This window comes from Nicotiana tabacum, chromosome 22, assembly GCF_000715075.1.
Source record: "Nicotiana tabacum cultivar K326 chromosome 22, ASM71507v2, whole genome shotgun sequence".
Classification (NCBI taxonomy): domain Eukaryota; kingdom Viridiplantae; phylum Streptophyta; class Magnoliopsida; order Solanales; family Solanaceae; genus Nicotiana; species Nicotiana tabacum.
The window spans coordinates 169,293,656-169,321,515 of record NC_134101.1 but is presented as its reverse complement, the minus strand read 5'-3'; the positions used below and the strand labels follow the sequence as shown (position 1 = coordinate 169,321,515).

The 27,860-nt window shown below is 35.8% G+C and overlaps 1 protein-coding gene across 47 annotated transcripts; it reads left to right on the top strand.

Moving 5' to 3' along the window:
* The first annotated feature begins 3,988 nt into the window (after nt 1–3,988).
* LOC107831713 (uncharacterized) lies at nt 3,989–18,733 on the top strand. 47 transcript variants are annotated; one of them, XM_075242620.1, is made up of 15 exons: nt 4,376–5,552; nt 7,062–7,125; nt 7,988–8,273; nt 8,428–8,511; nt 8,592–8,654; nt 13,563–13,616; nt 13,834–13,979; nt 15,788–15,962; nt 16,649–16,862; nt 16,946–16,995; nt 17,665–17,792; nt 17,974–18,039; nt 18,135–18,301; nt 18,383–18,424; nt 18,511–18,733. In XM_075242620.1, the coding sequence occupies exons 1-7, from the start codon at nt 5,527–5,529 to the stop codon at nt 13,842–13,844; spliced, it is 588 nt and encodes a 195-aa protein (XP_075098721.1). In that variant the 5' UTR covers nt 4,376–5,526; the 3' UTR covers nt 13,845–13,979; nt 15,788–15,962; nt 16,649–16,862; nt 16,946–16,995; nt 17,665–17,792; nt 17,974–18,039; nt 18,135–18,301; nt 18,383–18,424; nt 18,511–18,733. The 47 variants fall into 47 exon arrangements, with proteins under 47 accessions (XP_075098757.1, XP_075098736.1, XP_075098754.1 ...); XM_075242658.1 differs by lacking the exons at nt 4,376–5,552; nt 16,649–16,862; nt 17,974–18,039 and adding exons at nt 4,000–4,369; nt 15,110–15,178 and having other exon boundaries at nt 8,033–8,273; nt 8,431–8,511; nt 18,135–18,239; XM_075242631.1 differs by lacking the exon at nt 13,834–13,979 and having other exon boundaries at nt 16,620–16,862.
* Nucleotides 18,734–27,860: the final 9,127 nt, after the last annotated feature.

Genomic DNA, 27,860 nt, shown 5'->3' with positions numbered 1-27,860 from the left:
TGATGTTTTTAGACTTATGTGCATGTTTGGTTTGGAGCCCCGAGGACTCGGGTGAGTTTTGGATAGGCCACTAGCTGTTTTGGACTCGGAAAAAAATGTTGCAGGTTTCAGTTCTGGTGTTGGCCTCTGATCTCACAATTGCGAGAACAGAGATCGCATTGCGAGGAAAACAATGATGGAAATTGCGAGGCTGGGTCGGCTTAGTTCGCAAATGCGAACATAACTTCGCAATTGCGAAGAGAGTCTGGGAAGGGGTGGGATCGCATTTGTGATCATTTTATCGCAATTGTGGAGGCTGATATAGTGTGATGGTTCTCGCATTTGCGATGGACCTTCGCATTTGCGAGCTTCGCAATTGCGACATCTACAGGTGATATGTTTGGACCTAGATGAGATTTTCACCCATTTTTCAATTCTCTCAAACTCTAAACCTCCCTAGGCGATTTTTCAAAGTCCCAAACTTCTCCAAATCATAAGTAAGTGATTTATAACTCAACTCTTTCAATCTATCTCATCTTTTTGCAAGATTTCATCACAAAATCTAGGGATTTTCACGGGAAATTGAGTGTTTTTGGGTGCAATTTGGGAATTTCCAAATTTGGGGAATTACACAAATTGAGGTCGGATTCCAAAACCAAGTGCATATCTGGGATCAGGGTGAATGGGTAATTGAATTTTGGTCCGAACTTCGAGTTTTGACCAAGCGGGCCCGAGGACGATTTTTAACTTTTTGAAAAAAATGGTAGAAAACTTTTAATTATGCATTGGAATTGAATTATTAAGCACTTATTGATGTTATTGAGTTAATTATGACTAGATACGAGTGAATTGGTGGTGGAATCGAGAGGTAAAGCGTTGAATGAGTATTGAATTACCTGGTGTCTTGAGGTAAGTGTTTGGTCTAACCTTGACTTGAGGGAATAGGAATCCCCGACTTATTTGCTACGTGAAATTCCATGTGTGTGACATATAGGTGTGGTGACGAGTACCTATGCGCCATCAAATTATTATGTTTAGCTATTTCCCTTCCTCGTTTCCTATTATACTGTTTTTTATCTTAATTGTTACCTGCTCGTAACTGTTTCCATGCCTTAACTGCTACTTTCTCATAAATGCTTCCATGCCTCATTACTTTATATTAACTGTTGCTCTCTTTATTGAAGTATCTAATTGTTTCATTATTTCGCTTTATTACACTATTGGCTTATATTGGTTTGTTGGTGCCTTATGGTACACCTTGGTTGGTCTCGCTGAGTATTTTACACTGGTGAAGCTGAATAACCGTAGTGATATTCCGTTGTGTGAATTGAGGTAAAAGTACATTGGAGGATTTGAATTAATCTGTGAAATACTTGTCTTTATTTTTGTGATTGGTGTTGATTTATATTGGGATCAGGTTGCATGCCGCAACAGGATTGTCTGGTGGGATCGAGTTGCACGCCACAAGGAGTAATAAGGGTGGATAGGTGAAATCGGGTTGCGCATTGCAACATGAGGAATAAGGTCCATATGTGTTGAGGAGTAATAAGGGTGGATAGGTGGGATCGGGTTGCGCGCCGCAACAAGGAGGAATAAGGGTGAATATTGATACTGTTGTTGATTATACGATGGGATCGGGATGCGCGCTGCATCAGTTGTTGTTATGTTTCCATATCCGTTGAGGTTCATTATTGTGACGTTGAAACACCTTTAAGGATTGGCTATAGTTGAATACTAGTAGAAAAGTTGGGTTCCGGATTCACTTAATGCCAGTTATTGCTTTATTAAATTTTGTATTTCCTTTCTGTTTAGTATAAACTGTTGCAGGTTGTATATGTTGTATGCCCCGCCGTAGCCTCATCACTACTTCGTCGAGGTTAAGCTCGGCACTTACCAGTACATGGGGTCGGTTGTACTGATACTGCAGTCTGCACTTCCTGTGCAAATTTTGAAGCTAGCGGCTGATCGTGAGGTTGGTTGCTATCACTGCGTACCGGAGACCCAAGGTAGTCCTGCGGGCGTCCGCAAGCCGTGGCGTCCCTTCTATCCCATTTCATTTTCTGTTTTATCTACTTTCAAGACAGATATAAACTTTTCGTTCAGACCTTTATTTGTAGTAATCTTAGATGGTTCGTGATTTGTGACGCCAGTTCTGGGTGGATTTTATTTCGATTTTCGTTATTGCATAAAGTTAAGCTTTTAAACTGTTTTCTTCCGCATTTAATTTCACTGGTTTATTTTGTTAAGTCAAAAATATATGAAAGACAAAGGAAAAAGGTAGGATATTCCGGAACATTGGCTTGCCTAGCGGGTACAATGTTAGGCGTCATCACAGTCCCGACGGTGAGAAATTTAGGTCGTGACAAAATATAACATGTTGCAATAAAATAAATATGAGTTTGATAAATAAAAAGTAAATCGATAAGTTTTGAGGCTACAAATAGGCATACCACTGATCTATTATTGAAGATTAAATTTTGCAATTTACTTTTTGTTATTTTAAAGTTTATTAATACTTCAATTTATATATAATTACTATATTTTTAATTATTTTGAGAAAATTTAACACTTATAGTTAAAATTGAATTTTCATTACTTGATAGTGTTTGAGCAATTCTTATTTTTGTCATTGAAATAAAAACGTTCACCTATGAAATTTTGTATATATAACTTATTGTGGTTAAAATACTGTTATTGCAGTGACAATCCTAACTATACAACCAAAGTTATAATTAACTCGTAAATTTATCATCACTTTAAATTTGTGGCTATTAATTTTGTCATGACAAATAGTTTTAACTTTTATCTAAGTATTTTTTTTATTTAGAAGATAAATATTTATTTGACTACAAAATGTTGTTCAAATATTTAATGTGGCTAGATTTACCTTGTGGGAAAAAAAACTAATGATGAGTTATAATTTTATCTTATCAATTTTGTGGTATCATTTTAGCGTGACAAATAATTGTAGCTATTACGCCAACTATTGCCATGACTTTTTAGAACTTGAAGTAAAATTATTTATTTAGTAACATTTTTATTTAATAAATTTATTGTGACTAAAAGGTTACTATTGCTATATGAAGTTTCAACTCGTGGCAAAAAACTACTATTATAGCAAGAAATTTGTGGCTAATTTAACCTATACTGCCACAACTTTTTATAACTTGAAGCAAAAATATTTATTTAGCTACAATATTTTATTTTAAATATTTTATTGTGGTTAAAAAGTTATTATAGCTATAGTAAGTTTCAACTCGTGGTAAAAAAATTAATGATTAGCTACAGAATTCAGTTATAGCAATAAATTCGTGGCTATATCATTTAACTACTGCCACAACTTTTTAAAACTTGAAGCAAAAGTATTCATTTAGCTATAATATTTTGTTTCAAATAATTTATTGTAGCAAAAAGGTTACTTTTGTTACAGTAACTATTGACCCGTGGTAAAAACTTATGATTAGCTGTAAAATTTAATTTGTAACAATAAATTTATAGCTATTTATGTAGCTATTGCCACGATTGTTAGCAAATATAGCTAATACGAGGAATTAGCTTTACCAACTTAATTTTCGTGGCAATTGTTTTTTATAATTTTGTAAATAGACACGAAATTCTAATTTATGTGACTATTATTAGGTATTGGCTATAATTATTAAATTCATAACTAAGATTTTGTAGCTATAGATATATAATGTTATAGCGCAAGGTACCCTGAATTGTATAAGATAGTCGATCCGTTCGGTTCATTTAGAAAAAGGGGTGGAGATGACGTTTAAATCAAGGTGGAAAATATGTGAAAATTCAGATGACGATGAAATCTCTTTGCATGTTTGTGTCACAAGCGCACAGATTCGCACGCACTTTAATTCTGCATTACTAATATATAGAAGAGCGAGAGAAGCAGCTGAAGGTCGTCATGTCTGCTTGCTGCTAAAGGGTATTCTGGTCATTTCATATTGCTCCTAAATTTGACTGAAAGCTAACGCGTGTGATCAATATGACAGCTGACGCAGTACTGATTTATCTGCGGTACTTCAGTATGACAGATAAGTCACTCTCTATCTCTATCTGTTCATCTTCTTTGTTTTTCTCTATCTAATTTGTATCTAATTTCAAAGTACAAAATTACATTTGCTATGCTTTTTTCCTCTCTTCGGTGAGAATTCCAGAACCTTTTTCTTCGCTGTAAGAAAGAATTGGTGTTTGGCTTGGATTTTTGTGGTTCATTATTTGCTAAATTGACATAATCACATGGTTCACAGTCACCGCTGATCTTCGCTCAGAATTCCTTTGGCTTCTGCTTCTTCGTTGTAACAGAAAATTAGGGTTTTGTTTGAGGTTTTGTAGTTCAGTAGTTGCTCAATTGACATAATCATATGGCTGAAAGGTTAGTTTATTGTTCTATCTTTTTCCATTACATGTGATTGTGATTGTTTTATTTTTGGGTTCTTGCTGATTTGTTGCTCGAAATTAAATTGTAATTTTATGTTAGTTTTGTGAAATTCAAAAATACCTAGAAAAGAAATTGGGATTTCCTTCGACTATCTAATGTTTAGGCTCTTTATTGCTTTGGTAGCCACTTTGCTGCCATTCTGGAGATCATCCATTAATTGAAGTTCTCTGCACCTTCCTATTCAATATGGATTTTTCCAATAAGGAAAACTAACAAATACAGAGGGTGACAATTGGTTGTCCATTGAGTTGAGATTATGGGCTCAAAATTTAATATCAGTTGAAATTTTGGTGGTATTTGGGACCACGCATAGGGGTTTAAACCAACAATGTTCAATGATATTTTTTATGTACTAATATGTAAACTTTTTTTATGGATAATCTAAAAAATAAGTCTTTCTTATGTATAAGAGGAAAGGGTATTGATATGCTTCCTCTGAGATTTCTCTAACAAGCAAAGTTTTGTTTAGTTTATAAAAAGATTAGTGAGAAAGCTGAGATTTTAATAATTTGGAGGTCATTATGAGCTCATTGTATTTTTTTATTGTTATCAAGAAATGTGAATATGAGCTCATTGTCTTTTTTGATAAAAAAAATGTGAATTCTGAGCTAAGCTATATTCACTATTAGATTTGACAATCTATCCGGCGATAGAAACTGTGATGTTTAATTGTTAGCATGTAGGAAAGAGCTCATATGGAGAAATTAGGTAAATACACACATACAGAGAGAGAGACTTGGTCATCTTTAATCTTTTGGGCACTCCCACAATTTTAGCGTATATTTAACTGGAAGGCTACATGTTACCATCTTTCAATAAACTTTGACAAGAACTAACTTGAAACATGAAGTCATGGAAAATCTTCATAGTTTTTCTTTTTCCTGAGAAGGTAACATGAATGTTCATGGCTTATTTGTGGAACTGATTATAAAATTGTAACGCTAAGTGTATTAGCATATAACTAATAAACACTTCTATAGCAAATCTACTATAACTTGTTGTTATGCATCTCATTTGACTTCTAATTTTCTTGCATAAATTGCAGATATTGAACTAATTGATAGACTTCAATCAGTCCTACAGTTACTTACATGATTTTTTTAACCAAAAGTACAGGGTATACAAAAATAATGTACCTCTTCATCATCTCTGTTCTCACTTCTCTCATACCTTAAAGAAAAGGAAGATAAAGGCTGAAGAGTTATTAAAAAGGTGGAAACAAAAGTAGAAAGCACTAATGAAACTATCTGAAAATAAGATCTGCCCTAAGCTTAGTCGCCCATAGTCTTCAAGATTGAGCATTACCAAAGAATGTAATTATCAAAGCAGTTCATAGAAACCATGCAATTACCAAAGCAGTTCATAGAAACCATACATGATAGTTCAAGTGACAAACTGCATTCCAGTTACCATGAAATTTTTTATTGGAAATTCATATTCCACTTGCATCATAAGAACAATGGATACATCGGGAATTGTTGTCACCTTTTTATTGCATATTTGAACTTGGAAGCATAAATATATTTAAACAACTTGACTTTGGGTTACCCAAAAAATATTTTGAATATGGTATCTCGAAAGTGGTTATCAAAGTATTCAATCTTCATGTGAAATTAAATATAACTACATGTGCATCTCGGTGAGTGATTATAAACATAATTTGAATGGGCAACATGTAGCTTATCTTATAACACTATATATATGACATGTCAGAAGAAAAGAGGATACTTTACAGTTATTCAGCAAAACAAGTTTAACTAATCATCTCATTGTTGATTTTCCAAGCCATCACTGAAACGGCGAATCTATCTATGAAGCTTTATTTAGAATTTATTTATTTGCGTACTTTGTTGATGCAGTTGTTGAAGTGCATTATCTACTACACTCTATGACGAACTATTGTTGTTCATGTGGTAGATTTTGTATCTCTTTTCAGTTGGTAATAAGTTTTGTTAAGGCCAATCAATTCTTGGTAAAAAATTAAAAAAAAATGCAATAGTTTGTATTTTCTGCATTTTGACCTTTTAACAGCTCTGTTTCACTGTTTGGTTTATTTGATTTATTAGTTCACAGTAATTCTTTGCAGCATTTGGCAGTAGCTGCTTAAAATGATTTTAAAGTTCTTATGAACCATCATATTGCCTTATCTTGAGCAAGTGCAAGTTGTTGTCCCTCTTAATTTGTTCAAGCACTTTTGCCTACAAATTTTACTTATTGTTGGCACTAAATCACACTAGATTAAAATCTTTTTCGGGAAACCATAGAGTTTTTTGTTTTATTAGAGGGGCACTTAATTCTCACTATCTGGGAAGAAGATAACATCATCTAGATTAAATGGCATCTCTTTTGCTTAAATTTTTCTTCGATCGCTTTTGAAATCGCATAATACAAAATATTGCATTTTTGGTATAATACACACACTACTTTTCGTATACTTCTCTTAAAAAACCCTATTTCCTTTTGGCATGAATGCTAGCTGATCTAATTAACTTCGAATTTGTACTGATCTCTCCCCCTATTACAAGATATTTCCATTGATAAACTTGTGATGTATAACAATGAAGTTTTTTAAAATAGGTTTTTTTTGGGCTTATCTAATGTGTTCCCTTTTCTTGCACATCTAAAGGTACAACTTTCCTATGGCAAGAAATACTGAAGCTACTGCCAACGAGTCCAAAAATGAATCTAAGGTAAAAAAAATCTACTTTTCCCTAATGATAAAAGTTGTTTTGTTGATTCATGATTTATTTTCGAGATTGTGGTTTCTAATTTTTTATTTGGATTTAGTTTGGAATGATAAACTAATGATCTTGTGTATGTTTGTAATGAAGATTTGGAGGGATAGACCTATATCTATTTTGGAACTTGTATTTTCAAAGGCTGTATTTGACAAAATATTGGTTATATTAGTTTACCATTGCTTTGTGCTCTGAGCCCCAGATATATGTATCTTGAGAATCCAAATTTTTCAAGGCAGTGAAATAATTGTTAAAAGTTAATTCCTGAGTTAGCAGTTGAAAGGTCTACAAAAGAAAATGAGAAAGAATGAAGTTTCTTCTTTTCATTCTCTTGAGGCAACTAATAATGCAGCTACAGCAGAGATTCTTTTTCATGTTTTCAATAATTTCCTCTAATCAACTTAAAACTATTTGAAATTTGACAATAGTTTGTATTTCTTCCAGTGGTGTAACAGCTTTAACACGTTTAGTAATTTGACTATTTTTTTAATAAGTTACCAATAAATATTTAGAAACTTCGTCTATCGTTGTGCTCTTCTTTCTATTGTACACTAAAACCATAGTCAATGTTCAAAGTTTCTGCCATATACAAAAACTAATTCTATAATAAGAAACAATTATAGTATTAATTCGTTTGCTTTCCAGCGTTACCACTATTGAATTCTTTGTATTGGTCACCATCTTATTTGCCTAGAATAACAAATACACACTTTGAACTGTAACTCTCTGTATCTGTTTGTAGAACATTTCATATATAGAAATCGGTGTTACTGCAGATTTGATGTTAAAGTTTTATAGATTACTTGAACTGCAGATGTCAACTGTTAAAAAGCATTTACCGTCAGCTTGTTGTGCGCAGAAAAGGAAGCAACAGTGCTCAACAGAAATCGTCTCTAAAATTAATCGTAGGAGACGTGATCTATACAAGCAGTTATCAGTTGATAAAAAAGAATTGCTTTTAACACGCCGGCGATCAAAAAAACTTGAATTAAAAAAGGGTTCGACTGCGCTGCTTGAATATACCAAACAAGCTGCTGGGTTTGAGCTGCATACAGAAAAAACTCTGACAATAGTCGAGGCACCATGCATTGCTGGGAAAGGTTAGAAACCGAAAAAGATTTATTAGAACAAAAGACACATCCACATATACACTATTTGTAGACAGAAATATATGCATGTATATATGTGTTCTTCGTCGTGATTGTACTTAAATACAATTTGCTCTTACTAAACATATTTAGATTTCCATATTAGCAGGTATATCTTCAGCTGTGGGGGCAGTAGTTGATTGTCACAAAGGAAAAAATATTGCTGATCACTTCTCCATTTTTGAACATGGTAAGTGAGTGAAAGTATGTTTTTTTGTAACTTGACTGTACTCCCTTTTAATATACTAATTAGAATTATTTGTATGTTAGGTTCGACCTCTGGTGCACCCTGTGACCGACATCATGTAGAGACATCTACTGTCATAAACAAAGGTTTGTCTCAATTTAATTTAGGTTTATCTCAATTTAATCTTATAACACCACCTGCTGCCTCTCTCTTCTCAACACTAATAGGATATATTGTTGCAACTAATATACACAGGTTCTAAATCAAAAATAATAAGTTGGAACTGGAACATTAGAGAACTACCCACTGATGCAACCATTTTAAAAACTGTACCAGATTGTAAATATTGTGGAGCAAAAAGATTTGAATATGAGCTACCGGCATTTTGTTGTAGCAATGGTTCAATTAAGTTGACGTCACATGAAATGCCTAATGAACTCTTGAATTTATATTTAGGCAATACCGAAGAATCTGAACACTTCCGTACCTACCTTAGATTATACAACAATATGTTTGCATTTACTTTCCTTGGGGTGCACTATGACAAAGTACTAGCAAAAAGAAACCAAGGAATTTATACATTTAGAGTACAAGGTCAAATGTATCACTTTATAAATGATTTAATTCCAACAAATCGGCGACCAAGAAATTTACAGTTGTATTTTTACGATGAGAATGCAGAAATATTAAAACGAATGGCTTCGTCGGATATACTTCGACAATCAATTGTTCAGAAGCTAATGAACATACTAAAGATAAATCCTTATTGTATCTTCTTGAAATCTCTAATACATATTCCAGAATTATCAAACTTTTATATTGCATTGAGATGTGGCTCTGGCTTAGATCAACGAGTATATAATCTGCCAACTGTGTCAGAAGTAGCAGCATTATGGCTAGAACAAGAAATGAGCAATAATAGTTTTACACCCCATATTTGAATTTATACTCACAGTAACAAAAGCCAATTAGTAAATTACTATTATTGTTGCTATGATCCTTTGCAATATCCACTTTTATTTCCTTATGGTCAAAACGGCTGGCATTGCGGTATTCCAAAAATCGTACAACCTAGAATTAAATTGAGAAAGCGAGCTTACTATGAGACTGAGCAGCTTCCGAGTGTCTCTAACATGTGTTCAATTGATGGACTACTTGATATGGAAGCGGATGTCCTGCAAAAGGGGAAACAAAAAAGAAATAATGTTTCTTGTCGTGAATACTACTATTACAAACTCCATATGAGAGACAATGAGGAAAACGGAGTTTTACATTCTGGTAGATTATTTCAACAATATTCAGTTGATGAATTCATAAAAGTAGAAAGTCAAAGATTAGATTTTGCCTCATTTAACCAAGATTTATTTCGAATTGATGTACTACAAGGACTTTTAGATATCTTGAGACTTGGCGAAAGAGAAGCTTCTAAGATAGGAAAACAAAACTTTCTTCCAACAAGTTTTACGGGTGGTCCGAGAGATATGCGTCAACGTTATATGGATGCTATTGCGTTAGTACAGCATTTTGGAAAGCCTGATATATTTCTGACCATAACATGTAATCCCTCTTGGCTTGAAATAAAGGAACATTTGCTCCCAACAGACGAAACTCAAAATAGGCCTAATTTAATTAGTCGAGTATTCAGAGCAAAGGTAGAAGAGATGAAAACAGATATATTAAAAAGAAGCATATTTGGAAAAGTTGTCGCCTTTATGTACAGTTTAGAATTTCAAAAACCCGGTCTTCCACATGCCCATTTTCTTGTTATACTTACTGATGAATACAAATTATTAACGCCCGAGGCTTATGACAAATTTGTTTGTGCTAAGTTGCCTGACCCTGATATATACTCATACTTACATAAGCTTGTCGTTAAACACATGATGCATGGGCCTTGTGGTCATTTAAATCCCACAAATTTATGTATGAAAAGAAATGAGTGCAAATTTAAGTACCCCAAGAGTTTCGTTGATGAGACGACGAAAGAAAAGAACTCATACCCAATTTATAGAAGACGAAATACTGGTAAATCTGTGAAAGTTAGAAAACAATTTCTTGATAACTCATGGGTTGTTCCTTACAACCCCTATCTGCTATGTAAATACAATTGCCATATAAATGTAGAAGTTTGCTCCGATATTAAAGTTGTGAAATATATATACAAATATATCTTTAAAGGACATGATAAGATATCATTTGGCTTACATGAAGATAACACAAATATACAAATAGATGAGATAAAAGAGTATCAATCTGCTAGATGGGTGTCACCTCCAGAAGCTATGTGGCGCTTATTTGCATTTCCTATTAGTGAAATGACTCCGAGTGTTTACCACCTCCCATTACATCTTGATGGACTACAATTTGTCTCTTTTAAAAAAAGACACAATAGATAGTATCGTGAAAAATCCTATGATCAAGAAGACGATGCTGACAGAATTCTTTTTGATGAATGAAACAAATAAAGATGCTAAAGAGCTTAAATTAATGTATAAAGATTTTTCACAACACTTCGTATGGTTATCTAGCTATAAAATGTGGACTCGACGACAACAAGGTCACGTTATTGGCCGGGTTGTAACATGTCATCCAACAGAGGGAGAAAGATATTACCTTAGATTATTACTAATGAATGTGAGAGCACCAAAATCATACAAAGATCTTCTAACGGTAAATGAAATATGCTGCGACACATATAGAGAATCTGCAGAAAAAAAAAGGGTTGTTACATTGTGATAACAGCTTGATTGAATGTATGTTAGAGGCTGCATGTTATCAAATGCCTTATAGTTTAATACGTTTATTTGCTACAATATTAGTATACTGTAGCCCTAACAATCCAGGAGAACTACGGGAACAGTTTGAAGATTCAATGTCCGAAGATTTTAAAATTCTAGCCAATATAACAGCAAAAGATATCCACCTCGCTGTTCTGAATCACATCAATGATATACTACATTCTATGGGTCGTGATATTAATGAATTCAATCTTGTTTCAGAAAATATTACATCTTCGAAAATGGCAAATGAAGCGAAGGAAGCATATTTCGAAAGAAACATCATTGTGGGTAACGAAGATTTGTTGTTACATAGAAAATTAAATATAGAACAGAAAATAGCATACGACATAATCTTGCAAAGAGTATTTGTCAATGAATCAGGAGCATTTTTCATTGATGGTCCTGGAGGAAGTGGTAAGACGTTTTTATACTGTGCCTTATTAGCAACTGTGAGATCTAAAGGATTTGTAGCATTAGCAACAACAACTTCTGGAGTTGCAGCTTCGATCCTTCCAGGAGGACGAACAGTTCATTCACGTTTTAAATTTTCGATTAATATCGATGAAAAATTTTCTTGCAATATTAGAAAGAAAAGCTCATTGGCATCTTTGATTCATGATGCAAAATTGATTGTGTGGGATGAAGTATCAATGGCAAAAAAGAACATGATTGAAGCTTTAGATTCTCTCTTGAAAGATATAATGAACACAAATGTGCTTTTCGGCGGAAAAGTTGTTGTGTTTGGAGAGGATTTTAGACAAACTCTTCCTGTGGTTCGAAGTGGAAAAAAGGAAGATTTCATTCGAGAAAGCATATTGAACTTCGAAATATGGAACAAACTTGAAAAATTGCAGTTATCAGAGAATATGCGTGCCAAAATTGATCCCTCTTTTTGTGAATATTTGATGCGAATTGGAAATGGAAAAGAAAAAACAAACATGGATAATAAAATAGAAATTCCAAAGTCTTTCATTGTTCCTTATATTACTGAAAAAGAATCTTTGGATCTTTTATTCAACATAATATATCCTAATTTGCACATGTCTCTTCACAATTCTTCTTTTTTAACTTCGCGCGTTATTTTGATAACAAAAAATGACTTTGTTGATGAAATAAATGATAGACTTATAGCTCAATTCCCTAAAGAAGCTAAAACATTTATTGCAATAGATGAAACTGTTGAACCAAATGATCAGAGCCAGTTTGAGGGTTTTTTACATTCATTGAACCCTGCTGGTTTGCCTCCTTACAAATTAATCTTGAAGGAAAATTGTCCTGTTATGTTGCTGCGAAATTTAAATCCTTGTGAGGGTTTATGCAATGGTACACGACTGATATGCTGTGATTTTAAGAGCCGTGTTATAAGTGCTAAAATTTCGAGTGGTGATTTTAAAGATACGCATGTATTTATTCCCAGAATATCATTGTTATCTTCAGATGATGAGAAGCTACCAATCCCATTTAAAAGAACTCAATTTCCAGTACGCTTGTGTTTTGCAATGACGATAAATAAAGCGCAAGGGCAAACACTAAATTATGTTGGTATTTATTTGCGTGAGCCAGTATTTTCTCATGGCCAGCTATATGTTGCTTTATCCAGAGCAAAGAGTTCAAGTTGTATTAAAATATTAATCCGACCACCAACCGTAGATAACGATGATGACCATTCTACATATAACATAGTGTATGACGAAATCATTCAAAAAGCACTTCTATAAGTCTGTAGCTTTCTTCTTTATATTCCTGGTTTAACCTTATATTCTTTATTTCAATAATTTTCTTGAGACTTGAGATAGTTTCTCTGCAATTTACTATGTGCTAAATAAGAGTTGGCTTGTGTATCTACAAATCCTTCCTAAACTTTTACTCATCTTTACAAATCTATAAATACAAAAGCAACTTGCATATTTATGTGATTTTTTTCCAACTCTGTGAAGCTTACCTGACTGACATTTACATCCAAAAAAATATATATATATTTTTAACTCCGCTTGTGTTCAAATTATATTGTAACACAGCCTGTCCCAAGCCCGGATAAAGGAGGACGGTCTATTGTATATTGGTAATAACAATTGTATCTTATTTCTTCATTTGAATGTACTTACTGATTTCCTCTTATAAATTTTTATACATCACTATCAATATGTTGGCGGAAAAAAATCCATTGTTCGTTTAAGAAACAAAATGAGAAATAAATTAAAAATTTATTCATCTTCTATTTTGATGTCTTTATATTCCTTTACTGCTTACTAACACGTATAATCTGTATTGCAGGTATTTTAAAAAGATCTTCTAAAGTAAAATGTTTTCACAAGTTGGTACTAAAAGGTACTGTCACACTAACCAAATTTTGATATAGTAATTTCATTTTCTACCTTAGAGATTGTTTCATTATTTGATTTTATATGGATATCTTTGCATATTTCAATGATGTGATTAGTTTTACTACTGGAAGTTATCCAATTAATCTTTTTTAATGTCTTTATTATATTCATTCAACTATTATGAATACATACAAATAATTGACATCATATATATTTCACAGAAACTAAATGACCCAGTGTTATTTGTTGCGTCATAATACACGAGTTAATGCACAACTGTCGAATTGGTCTGGCAGCAAAGGATAAGCTTTTGAAAATATTTACATAGCTGCTGCAGGGGGCTGTTATGGAATTAAACAACCCTCAGGTTTCCTCTTTCTCCTGAAACGTCTGTACTAATTTTGATTGCTCAAGAAATTGAAATCATAGCCCTCTTCAACCTTGGTGTGAATAATAACAAGTATGTTCTCTTGTGGGTGATTATATTATGGTAGTAGAATCGCAAATCAGTTTTCCTTAAGTACCTCTAACTAACGAAGATAGACAGCACTGATTTTGTCCAGCCGTCAAATAATCTATGCCTTTCTGATGAACTTCTTGCATTGGCACCCCATAAGTCAAATAGCTTTGAATTTCTTGCCATCTTTCATTGGTCTTCAAATGACTGCATCTTTCTAGAGAAAATTTCTATATTTTTCACAAGTCACTCATCTCCAAATTTCACCTTATAAAACAAAATAGGTATCATTTGTTTTATGGTACTTACTCGCTTTCTTCTTGAATTGTCTGGTCATGCTACATGGTTTGGTAATATTCTTCTCTATTGAGTTGTAGCTTGTAGGTGGGATATTCATATAGACTGGCTTCAGTAATTAAGGTGAATTTTTAATTTTACTTCGCTTATGTGTAGCACAGGTTGATTTCAGACAGCTACAATCTTGATTTTGTCGAGCGAAAATCATTTAAAGTGCACGAAATTAGCTTTAACAAAGTCATGTGCTTATTCACTCGACAAAATCATATAGAGTGCACGATTCTGTCACAAAATGAGCATTTCTCTTCTGTTTTTCTACTGATTCCTTTGACTCTGTCTCTTCTATATCCGATGGTCATATTTCTTCTTTTTAAAAATTTCCATCTTTCTCAATTTGTGTCTCTCTATTTGGTTTTTTCTTACTCTACTTCTTAAGATTTGATCCCTGCGTTTTGGAAGTAATTATTTCTCTTTCTTCCTGTGTTGCTTCTGGGTTTAAATAAGTCCAAGGAATCACCAATTGCTTGCTAGGTTTTAATTGTTTTTCTTTGGCAGCTTCACTTTCAGTTTGCCTGTTATGTGTTTGTGAAATTGCATGTCACAAAGGGAAAAAAAAAGAGTAATTCAAAGTTGAGAGAATTGCATGAAAACGAAATTACAGAGCTGAATTAAATTGAATTGAAAAAATATTGTTTGCTTGACAATTTAGTTATTCGTAACTCAGCTAATGCATCATCTTCTAGGGCTAGCAGTATTTTTACGAAGCAGGTTTCTCCTGATATAAGAGGGCTCATTGCTTTGTTGTGAAACAGGTTAGGTAATTTTGTTGTCACATATAAATAGTATAGAATTATATTACTTGGAAAGAAATAATGAAAAATAAAAAAGTGGTGAAAGCTTTTTAAGCATTATTGTATCAAACAGGAATTGAAAAGGAACTTTAGTTAATTGTGTCCTGAAGAAGCCCCTGATTTGAATGTCGCCTTTAACCCCCCTTTCTTAAATATTGAGTTTTTTTTTTTCTAAAAACAGTTCATGTGATTTTTCTTACATTTTACTACTGATGAGAAATTTGAGAAATAGAAGTAGCTATAAGTTTATGTTAGTTGACCTTTTTCTTGCACTTGTACTGTTATAGCTATATGCTCATGTATCCTCATTCTAAATGTCTTAAATGTTGAGTGGCTACATATACTTCATCCTTATTATAGGATTCGTCTGAAGTTGTGAGATTAACTCTTTGATAGGAAACATATATTATCTAGCAATGGCTATATGTTTATACCATATATAATGTGATACGACAGAAAATTAGGAAAAGAGATTGGTTCAGATTAATTATTTTGCTTATATGCTTTGTGGACATAACCTTGAAGCCTATCGTTTTTACTTGCATATTCTACATTTTTATGTACGCACAGACAAGCTTTGAGTCTTATGGGACATCTATTGGAGACAGAAGGAAAATTGAGGGATGGTTCTAAGGACGACCTCTTTCCCAGAACAAGAAAGAGAGGAAGAAAGTGACAGAAGTGGGTATATTGAAGAAGGATCCTGACCAACTAAAATATCAGATTCAGAAACTAGAAGTGATGGGTAAGTTATTCCACATATAATTCTTTTCTTTGGATAAGTTGCTACATTTGAACTCTGTGATACTTCTTCTTATATAATTGAATAAAGTGCTCTATTTTTAGATCATTTGTAATTGAATAAAATGCTCTTGTGCTTAACATTTCTCTTGACGTTGATCTCTAAAAATTGTTTTGAGTGACATTGAAGAAAGACTGAGAATTATAAAGCAATGCCTATTCATCACGTTCAGTAAAGTAAAAGCAATAAGGAGAGGAAGGGCAGAAGTAGGAAATAATCTGAAGTGGATTAATTAAAGCTCGAAGAATTCCTTTACAAAAATTCATGAGTAAACTGAAGAGTGGCTATTACCAGTAAATCAGTAATATAACAATAGACCTGTTGTCATCTTGAGTTAATCGGTTTAAATTTTCACATAGCTTTTAGTTGTCTCATAGTTTTTTAGTTGTGGTTTGTTAATTAAACTGTAAAATTTAAAACTTTATACCTGATGGGAGTGGTGTAGTGCAGGCTATTTCTGGAGAACTTTATTTCTGATATTTTGCTCTATTCCTTTCTTTAACATATTTACTTTGTTGGTCCACTTCTCCTTTATATGTCGCTTGTTTCTTAAAGAAAGAAACAATACATACTTCTATGAACCTCGATGCTAATTCATAGGCACAACTGTGTTATTGTTTCCTCTTAAGACTACAAAAGGAACTTCATTGGTTAGATTTCTCCAAGAGCATTGTGGAAGCTGTATCACAAGATGAATGACATTCTTTTGAAAAAGAGTGACCAGCTTCTTTTTAAGAAAGCACCAACATTTTAAGTGGAATTTATGGCTGGGCACACTATTAGGATACAACGCTGCATCAATATGTATCTTAAAACAGCGGCGCGTGTCCCGCCTTTTCTCAAGTATGCTTAGCCATCCCTCTGCTTTTGTGGTTATTATGGATTCTGTCTTCACTCTATTTTACCCTGTTTCAAATCGTCCTCAGGTTATTAGCTCATTCATATTTATTGGGAGAGAATGAATTGTGCTTCCGGGGTGAGTTTAGTTCATACTAATTCGATTCCATATATTTTCCTTTTGGTTTTCTGCTGCGTTTGATTTATGTAATAGTGAAGTTTTATACTTTAAAACCTCATAGCATAATAATAATTCCATTTAAAAAGATTTGTGCTTTTGCCGATTAAATTTTAGAATAAAAAGGGTTCGGCATCATGTTTTAGACAATTTACCTGTAGTTCAGCAGCTGCTCTAATAAAATACATCTTTTCCCTGAACCAAATAATTTAACATGCTAATTATAAAGTCATTTATACCTATTTGGCACTTTCTGTTTCAGTAATTGTTACTGCTGATGGTTTAGGTGCACTATTTGATGGAGAATTTGTGATGTTTGTAGCAAAAGTACTCAAGTAAGAACTCTAAGAGGCAACAGCTGAAAGAACGATGATTTTGGTCAATTCGATAATTTTCTACGTAGAAAACTACTTGGTTCTTCGTGAAATAAGAAAGCCTGTGAAAAAATGAATTATGGTTTCTCTGATGTCTAGAGTTATTAGTTAGCTCTGCCCTGTCCTACTATTATATCCTCTGTTGCTCACATTATTGGTAGCGGATTTTTCTCATTTATGTTTCTTCTGACATATTGCTCCAGTGCCATCCACACCACTTTTGATTTTTTTTCCTATGTTTTATCCCTCCTTTCAGTATTTGCTGCTCAAGATGATTATGCTAACTTGCCAATCTAAAGGTGCTTAAACAGTTTCATCTATGGCACAACATAAATTATCATTTGGAGTCGAGATATCCATCAGTTCAACAACACAACCATGAAGGTAAGTGTCCCTGTTAGAAGTTAGAATTGTATACTCATGCTTTCTAACTTTTGAGAGGGTTATAATTTCTTCATTAGTTTAAACGAGGAATTTTTCTCTGTTCTTCCCTTGAACAAATAATTTTGTTAAAAACAAGGTTTGGTTTCGACCATATAACCATTAGTAAATATGGCCCTTCTAGATTACATCTCATCAGACAAATTGAAGTATGTTTGGATCTCGATGACCACCTTGATGACATCAGCAAGTAAGAGTGCTATAATATAATCGGACTGAACTCTCTAATATCCCCATTCTTTCTAAAAGTCACATGCTTTTCTGCTTTTGCTCATCTATTGATAGGGACCGGGTGAATATAATGCTCTTCAATTGAAGTTTCTGTGTGGAATTGGCTATTGTCCTGTTGGTGCCCTCTCATGGGAGGTGAAAACAACTTCAGGAAAACTGGTACTCGTTTCAAGACTTCTCACATGGACATATCTGCTATCTCACCTTAGACCAAGTATTAGGTGATTAAAACCCAAATGTTTTTATTTCTTACATTCTTTTCCTTTTCTTAACATTTGAATATTCACATTCTTGGTATATAGGTTGTAGTTTGTGATTCTGCTGGTGTTGTGACAACATTTTATGTAAGCTTACAAAACTTTGTGCATAAAATAAAATATCAATACATATAAATGGGTGTAATGGGGATTTTAATTTGCATTGGGTGCAGATGTGCTCGGAAGTTGATGCAGCGCCTTTGAGAGATGAGATAGATTTTGAATTCTTGGGAAACAGAATAGGATTGCTTTATCTTATTCAAAAGCTAGAGCCCTATTTTTGTAGACATGATCAAATTAATAAAACAAATCATGTTGTATCCTCTTTTATCTTCTATTTGCTGTTGTATTGGTTTACATTTATGGTTCAGTATACAAGGCTAGACACTTGTGCTATTTTTGCCTCAATTATTTCAAAGCTTCAAGATTTCAGTTTCAACTTAGGAGAAAATTTGGCAGTGAATTGACCATTACTTTAGACTTTAAATTGTTAGAGAATAAGCAATATCATGTGGTTATAATCTTTACTACAAATGAAGAGAACTTTAGACTGCAAATTGTTGGGCCCATGCGAAGCATGGGCAAGATCATCTAGTATACTAACAGAAGGCAACTCTACAAGTCAAGGGCGTGTTCTCTCCTTAGGCCTCTTCAACCTTTACCTCATTTTTGGTTCTCAAAATAAAGATTTTCTTATTTTGGGGATAATTTATTCCAACTATTTTCCTATTTTTCCCCCAAACCTTTTTATATTCTTCTCTTTCTTCTATATTATATTATTATCTTTCATTTCAATTTTATTTTTAAATTTTTATTAAATAAATTCCATCTTTTATTTTTATTAATTTATAATTTCCATTAAAACAATTCCACAAAATTTTAAATAATATAATTTCGAAGAAATTATTATAGATTAACTAATAATTCAAATAAAGGTGAAATCATTGCGATACAAAATTAATTAAATCCATATTACATAACGATAAAATTCATTCGAAATACTACATAAATATTCAACTTCAACCTCTAATAAATTTAACTTACAATATTACATAAAAATAATAAATGCACGAAAATTAATTTATCAAAATTATACGCCAAAGTTAAGATGTAAAATTAATATTATAAAGATATTACATAAACATAATTAGGTATATATAAAGAGATAAATTAAAATATTAAATAATAAAATAATAATAAAAAATACATAAATAGTAATGGGGGAGATGAATAGTGTACCCCCATATTTGAGGAAACACTATTCATCCCCCATTTCGGGGACAAAAATAGGGGAGGGTTGGAGTTTCATTACCCCAAAAAATTGCCCCCATTATGGGGAAATGGGATAACGACCTTAGAACCGACCCGATCGTGATGGCGCCTATCGTGAAACTAGGTCAGCCGACACAGCTCCTGAATTAACCATTTATCAATAAAAGTCATTTTTTAAGTCTTTAATTAATCAAATATCTCATAATGAGAGTCTAAATGAACAGTGCAGAATAAAATACACAAGCCCGACATCGGAGTGTCACAAGTCACGAGCATCTACGAATATCTGAATACAACGAATAGTCTAAAAATATCCTAAATACAATGTAAGGAAGACAAGAGGGAGAAAGGCAATGCTGCAAACATCGGGTAGCTACCTTGCTAACTCCGATGACTCTGCCACTGAACAATCAGCACCCGCTATCATGTTCAGAATTTTCCCGAATCTGCACACAAGGTGCAGGGAGTAATGTGAGTACGCCAACTCAGTAAGTAATAAAGGTAAATAAAAGTTGAGCAGTAAGAAAACACGTAAAATACAGCACAACGCTACAGCAAATGTAGTACCTTTCTAAAACAGTACAGAAATCATTTTCTTCGTAAATCAAGCTCAGTTTCGGTAAAAACCTTTTAAAACAACTTTAAATAGTTTCGAATGAGTGATAAAAATAGTGAGTAAAAATGATAGAAACGTAAACAGCCCCTCGGGCAAAGTATGTACCATAAACCGCCCCTCGGGCATAATATCAACAGAACCAACCCCTCGGGCTACCTTACAATCACTCGTAATGAGCCTCTCGGGAATAATATGAATCAAGAACAGCCCCTCGGGCATCAATATGAAACAACAACAGCCCCTCGGGCTACAACATATCACTCACACTGGGTACCCGCACTCATTGGAGGTGTAACGACTCCGGGAGGGGCTCCTTACAGCCCAAGATCAATATCAAGCCATCTCGTGGCATATTCAATATATCACTCACTCAGGGTACCCGCGCTCACTGAGGGTGTACAGACTCCGGGAGGGGCCCCTTACGGCCCAAGCGCAATAACAAGCTATCTCGTGGCATAATCAAACAGGCTCTCAGCCTCATACCAAGCCACCTCATGGCGTAACAACTCAGGCCCTCGGCCTCATAATCATGAATCAGTATAATATCATTGTAGCACACATCCCGATCCCATAATACCCTCACAACACAGGCCCTCGGCCTCACTCAGTCAGAAATCTCTTAAAGCCACTCGGGCACAGTAAAATATGATGCTCAGCCCAAGATATCATTTATGATGTCAAAACAGAGTAAATATGGCTAAGTGATGAATACAGTAGAATATAGCATGACTAAGTACAAATGTGAAGTTTTAGGAATAGTAGTAAAAATCCTCTAAGGGCCCAAAACAGTTGGCACAAAGTCCAAATATGGCATTCAGCCCAAAACATGATGATATCAAACAGTTTTCAATCAAATACACAGTAAAACAGTCATACAGGACGGACAAGTCATAATCTCCAACGGTGCATGACCTCACATTCGTCATCTAGCGTGTGCGTCACCTCAAAGTGGCATAACGATGTGAAGTTCGGGGTTTCATACCCTCAGGATAGACATTTACAATCATTACTTACCTCAATCCGGTCCAAACTCTAGGATGCGATGCCTTTGCCTCTCGACTCGGCCTCCGATTGCTCCAAATCTAGCCCGTGATGCCTTTGCCTCTCGACTCGGCCTCTGAATGCTCCAAATCTAGCCAAAAGCATATTCATACCATCAAAATATGCTAAGGGAACAAAGCCCACTCGAAAATATCCAATTTACATAAAACAATTCCGGAATTGGCCAAACCCGACCCCCGGTCCCACACCTCGAAATCCAATAAAAAATACATCAATACACTCCTTATTCCGCCACGAGTTCATGCATATCAAAAGTACCAAAATCGGACCTCAAATGATCCCTCAAATCACCACTCAAAGCTCTCCAATTAACCAAGCCCTAATCCCCAAATTTACAACTGATTTCCCTTAAATTTCATGCTAACAACTATTAAAATCACCATAATAATGAGCTTAGGGACCAAGGACCTTACCTCAATGAATCCCTCTGAAAATCTTCCTTGAAATGGCTCCCAAAAGCTTCACCCCGAATGAAAAATTGAGAAAAATGGCCAAAAATCGTGAAGGGTGAAATATGTACCTTCTGACCTAGGGATTCCGCACCTACGGTCATTTTCCGCTTCTGTGGTACCGCTTCTGCGATCTAACCCACCGCACCTACGGTTTTCACTTAAAGGTCTGGGACCGCACCTGCGATCACTCTCTCGCACCTGCGCCATCGCAGATGTGGCCAGATGTCCGTTTCTGCGGCTCTGCCTGACTCACCTCTTGGCCGCTTCTGCGGCTTGCTTCTGCATCTGCGGTAGTCGTACCTGCGGCCTCCCAACCGCAGATGCGGTTATGACAGCAACCATAAATCTTCAGCTGTCAAACTCAACTCCAAAACCTCCCGTCAACCATCCGAAATCAACCCGAGGCCCCCGGGACCTCAACCAAAAGCACGAACAAGTCATATACAAATATCCAAACTTATACCCATCTTCAAAACACCTCAAACAACATTGAATCAACCAAATAACATCGGATTCAAGCATAAGGTTCCAAAAATCTTTCAAATTCCGCTTTTGATCAAAAGGTCTATCAAACCACGTCCGAATGATCTGAAATTTTGCGTCCCAAATGACACAATGGACCTACTACAACTCCCGGAATTCCATTCCGGCCCCTATATCAAAATCTCACCTATCAACCAGAAAATGCCAAAATTTCATTTTCGCCAATTTAAGCCTAAATCTACTCCGGACATCCAAAACACATTCCGATTATGCTCCTAAGTCCCAAATCACCTAACGCAGCTAACCAAATCATAAAAATTCCAATCCGAGATCATATACTAACAAGTCAAAACTTGGTCAAACCTTTCAAATTTTAAGCTTCAAACTGAGAACTGTTCTTCCAAATCCGTTCCGATTACCCTGAAAACCAAGAACGACGAACCAGTCGGGTCGTTACACCCCCCCCCCCACACTTAAACATGTGTTCGTCCTCGAACGTGCCCAGAGTTGTTCCAAAAGCCAACCAATCGCTGAATAACCTTACCATGCACATACCCGGGGGTGATCCCACCTCACCCTATCTCATATAGGTCCGATAACACAATGTAACTGAGATTTCACAATCCAACCTAGCCCATAAACCTTAGAACCACATTTCCACTTCTGAAATCATCCATAAGACACAAATCTCACATCCATACTCTGAATAAGCCCGAACAAGCTATAACAAACCATACCTGCAACCTCAGATGCAATTACATGATATACCACATATCTCAAACACTCGTAGCGATAACTTCTAACCACAACAGTTGCTCAAAATAACCGAATATCAATAATAAGCCTCTTGTCCAATAAATCCCCATTCCAACACTTCCGTATACTGCCAATATAAATGAAACACGTAGAAATTCATAACCATTCCTCATATCAACCCTTCGTGAAGCCACTTCTCCTTTGGCAAGGACCATAGCAAATATCTAAGCCGAACATCGATATTATCCTTCCAACACACTGAAACCGAATCCATCTGTATTCATTCTAGATCCCTGCAATGTCACCTAATCCAACACAACTACTCTGGTGACATGACACATCAATACCATCTAAAGCCATAACTCGTGCAATTTGTGCACCAATAAGCAACAATCCGAACATACTCAAATCATGAGAATGACTCAAATGAGAGAGTTGTATCGCAAGATCACCATTACCACCACAACACAATACTGAGAACCCCTCACACGTCGTAGAAACATAATACACAAATCCAACCCAAAGGGTTATACCTCCACATAACTTCGCTGCAATGCGTGACCCTATCCAAATACTGGTCCACATGAAGCACCTCTAGTCACTATGCTCAAAATCGACCACCACGCACAATTTGACGTCTGGAACCACATTTCCACTTCTGAAATCATCCATAAGACCAGAATCTCACATCCATACTCTGAATAAGCCCGAACAAGATGTAACAAACCATACCTACAAGCTCAGATGCAATTACATGATATATCACATAACTCAAACACTCGTAGCGATAACTTCTATTCACAGCAGTTGCTCAAAACAACCGAATATCGATAATAAGCCTCTTATCCAATAAAGCCACATTCCAACACTTCCGTATACTGCCAATGATAAATGAAACACGTAGAAAGTCATAATCATTCCTCAGATCAACCCTTCGTGAAGCCACTTCTCCTTTGGCAAGGACCATAGCAAATCTCTGAGTCGAACATCGATATTATCCTTCCAACACACTAAAACTGAATCCATTTGTATTCATTCTAGATCCCCACGATCTCATCTAATTCAACACAACTACTCTGGTGACATGACATATCAATACCATCTAAAGCCACAATTCGTGCAATCCGCGCACCAATAAGCAACAATCCAAGCATACTCAAATCATGAGAATGACTCAAATGAGAGAGCTGTATTGCAAGATCACCAGTACCACCACAACACAATGCTGAGAACCCATCACATGTCAAAGAAACATAAACACGAATCCAACCTGAAGGGTTATACCGCTACATAACTTCGTTGCAATACGCGACCCTATCAAAATACTGGTCCATATGAAGCACCTCCAGCCACAATGCTCAAAATCGACCACCACGCGAAATTTGATATCTGAAACCAAAGAAAATCATCATAACCACAGCGAAGCAATTGGCATAACATTACACAAACCCGAAAGGACACAACCGATATGCCCTCCGCCGAACAATACCCAATACTCTTTCCGCTCGAATTCCATTAAGAGACCCCAATAAAACTGCACCACATGTGCCTATAACCAACAAATTCCAATGCCTCGCAACACGAATAGGTAACTCATAGATCTCCCAAGATCACCAATAAGCTCATTAACAATCGACTCAACTCATCCCTCAACAATACAACTCGGAGTCAACCAAACCGACTCGATGCAGGACACACCTCCATATTGGCCTACCAATGAACCCCTTATCAAGGAGTTCCTGAAGCTGCTCCTTCAACTCCTTTAACTTTGTCGGTGCCATACGATACGGTACCCGGCACCAAATTAATACCAAAATCAACAACCCTATTCGGGGACATGCCTAGCAGCAAGAAATACATCCAGAAAAATCCCTTACCACCGGAGCTAGATCAATGGTAGAAGTCTCTGCACTGACATCCATCACGATGGCCAAATGAGAAAAAAAAACCTTCCCAGCCATCCGATGGGTCTTCAAAAATGAAACCTCCCTACTGAAAGCATAATCCATCGAACCTCGCCACTCAATCCGTGGCATCCTTGGCATAGGCAACGCTACCGTCTTAGCGTAACAGTCCAGAATAGCACGACACGGAAAACAACTAGTCCATACCTAATACCACACCAAAATCCAGTATACTAAGTAACAAGGATCCAATCGGGTCTCCAAACCTCCAATAGTCACCACATAAGACTGATATACGCGGTCCACAACCACGACCTAACCTGTTTATGAGAACTCCAAGTCTCCAAATCCATACAGCACGCGAATCATCATATCCGATCCCAACTCCACCATCCGAATATACAACACACCTCTAATATCCAATCATCCCATGAGAGGTACTCCTATAATTCTTCTGTGCCACCAAGCAAACTCGAATATTAGTAGTCGATCCAACAAGAAAGTGTCGTAATACTAATAAAGTATCATTAACTCGATCACATTGCCCTTTTTCTGAAACGTATACCCTCATCAAGACACACCAATTAGTAATATCATTTTCCTAATCATCTGAAGCTGCTCGTGCTGCCTAAGAATTTTATGACCTTCCTTTCAGAACTGAACCGCAACCTTACACACGTAAATCTCAATCCTACACAACATACCGCATATACCATACCAACCAAGGATAACTATGAGAACTTGATATCCCTCCCGAGCCACAAGCAACTATGTACTCAACTAACCAAGAACTTCCCATTGATCCGATTTAAAAGAAAATCACTATACATCCCATGCTCCTCACGCTCGTAGAAAATACGCATCTATAACCGTGGTAGAAACCATCAAGACCTCTCCAAATTCCATTTGCACAAAACTAAACCGTCAGGACTGACCCCTTCTAACTCAACCAAGCTACACAAGCCATCAAAACCTAAGAGCATTGCCACAAAACAGATGTAGAAACTCATTACCTCATAAGCACCCAAAGAACTTAATCATATCATTACCATACCGATCCGACCTAATACCAAGCTATCCCATCTATCCAAGTTCCTTCTGATTTACCTTCAACTTGATACTTCTTCTCGCCACAACACCATAATTTCTCAATCCAGACACACCACACGAGACCCAAGAATAAACCACACCGTCTAAGGCGCATAAGTTATTGGATACTCTCTTGAATATCCCAAACGCACCACATTCACAATACCTACCCTGAAGTGACTCTCGGCAAACCCAAAGCCATTACCTTCACCTTCCTGATACTGATATATAGAATCCCCTAATGATATAGAAATACCACGAGTCTTGACACCCTCCAATGCAAACCTCAATTTCTAGCCAATTATACAACTTGAAAATCTCCAATTATTACATGTAAAATCTTGAACCCATTAGAACCATTCTCGAGAGTCTCCCACTCTACTCAAACCGCAATTAGACTGATCGAACGGGCCGATGACCTGTGCTCCATTAGCACCCCGACACCGCAGAATGTAACCTCACCTTAATGCAACCAAGCAACTTCCTGTTCTATGCACCGCACATCCTTTACCAATAACCACTCAAGACATTCCGCGATTCTCATACACCTATGAAGCATAACATAACCTTTGTCAAAATTTTCCTTTACTCGAGCCATCCTCAATCTCAAATCTCCATAAGCCATACTGATTCACCCGTACGCCTCAAATTGGAACCAACATAGCACATAACCGTGCAATCGACTAATCAATAGTAGACTCCCCCACTTGGCTCAAAGCCATAGATCAAAACGCACAATAACTCATAATACATATACTCTATTACTGCCATAATACCATAGTGAGATTGAACTCAATTCTTCATAAGCTCATGCAACACAGACCATCTACTACTTCAAATCTTCTGCAATCTCGCATTCACCCTTGTAACAGTCAAGCCCACTCTCTTAAGCGATCAAAATTCAAATTGTAACACATATGTTTCACTGGTAAAAGAGGTCTTCCAATAAACATCATAAGGGTCACACAAACTTCAGAACAATCTGCAGGAGATAACCCACTTGCCTCGCCTCAAACTAATATCTCCTTATACTCTTTCATCGTCATAAACATTACACAGTCACTTAATCTTCTGAGTCTTAACTCATATCACAACGTGAAATCTACTTCACTTCCCCACTAGGCAACATGAAAAGGTCCTTCAACACACCCACAACTCGGGCTAAACATCAAATCACGATGGAAACCAAGTACCAAATAGTTCTTTCCACCTTCAAGTGGCCCCTTCTCGTCACATTCAAATCATATGGACACCTCTCGCCGTCACATCATACTCATCACATATCCATATGATCATCCCTTCCCTTAATAGGGACATAATTGAACATATAGATCCAAAAACATGCGCTCGCATAATCAACAGCTCAGGGCTCAAGCTATAGGAAAAATCTGGCCTCAAGTCTTCCATACTGGCCCAACATCATCACACAGAGATCACATCTCGCCCCTCGATCAGGGAATCACAAGACATCGATGTATATTTGACACTGAGCGCTCATGTGCGCATACAAACACGTGAAAGGAATTCAAAGAGTTACATTTCAAGTTGAATCAAGGATGCACAATCAGAATTCAAGAATGTGAAGTTTTTCCTAAAGGTTCTGCAGCCTCCCGAGGATAAGTACAGATGTCGCCGTACTGATCCGCGAGACTCTACTAAACCTGCTCATGACTCGCGAGACCTATGTAACCTAGGCTCTGATACCAACTTGTCACGACCCTAGAATTGACCTGGTTGTGATGGCACATATCGTGGAATTAGGCCAGCCGACACAGCTCCCAAATTAACCATTTATCAATAAAAGTCATTTTTAAGTCTTTAATTAATCAAATATTTCATAATGAGAGTCTAAATGAAAAGTGCAGAATAAATACACAAGCCTGACATCG

Coding starts and splice junctions, on each gene's coding strand:
- LOC107831713 (XM_075242622.1), top strand. CDS start 5,527: ATGATTTTTTTAACCAAAAGTACAGG. Junction 5,553..7,061: donor TTTTTAACCAAAAGTACAGG/GTATACAAAAAT, acceptor GCACATCTAAAG/GTACAACTTTCCTATGGCAA. Junction 7,126..7,987: donor AGTCCAAAAATGAATCTAAG/GTAAAAAAAATC, acceptor CTTGAACTGCAG/ATGTCAACTGTTAAAAAGCA.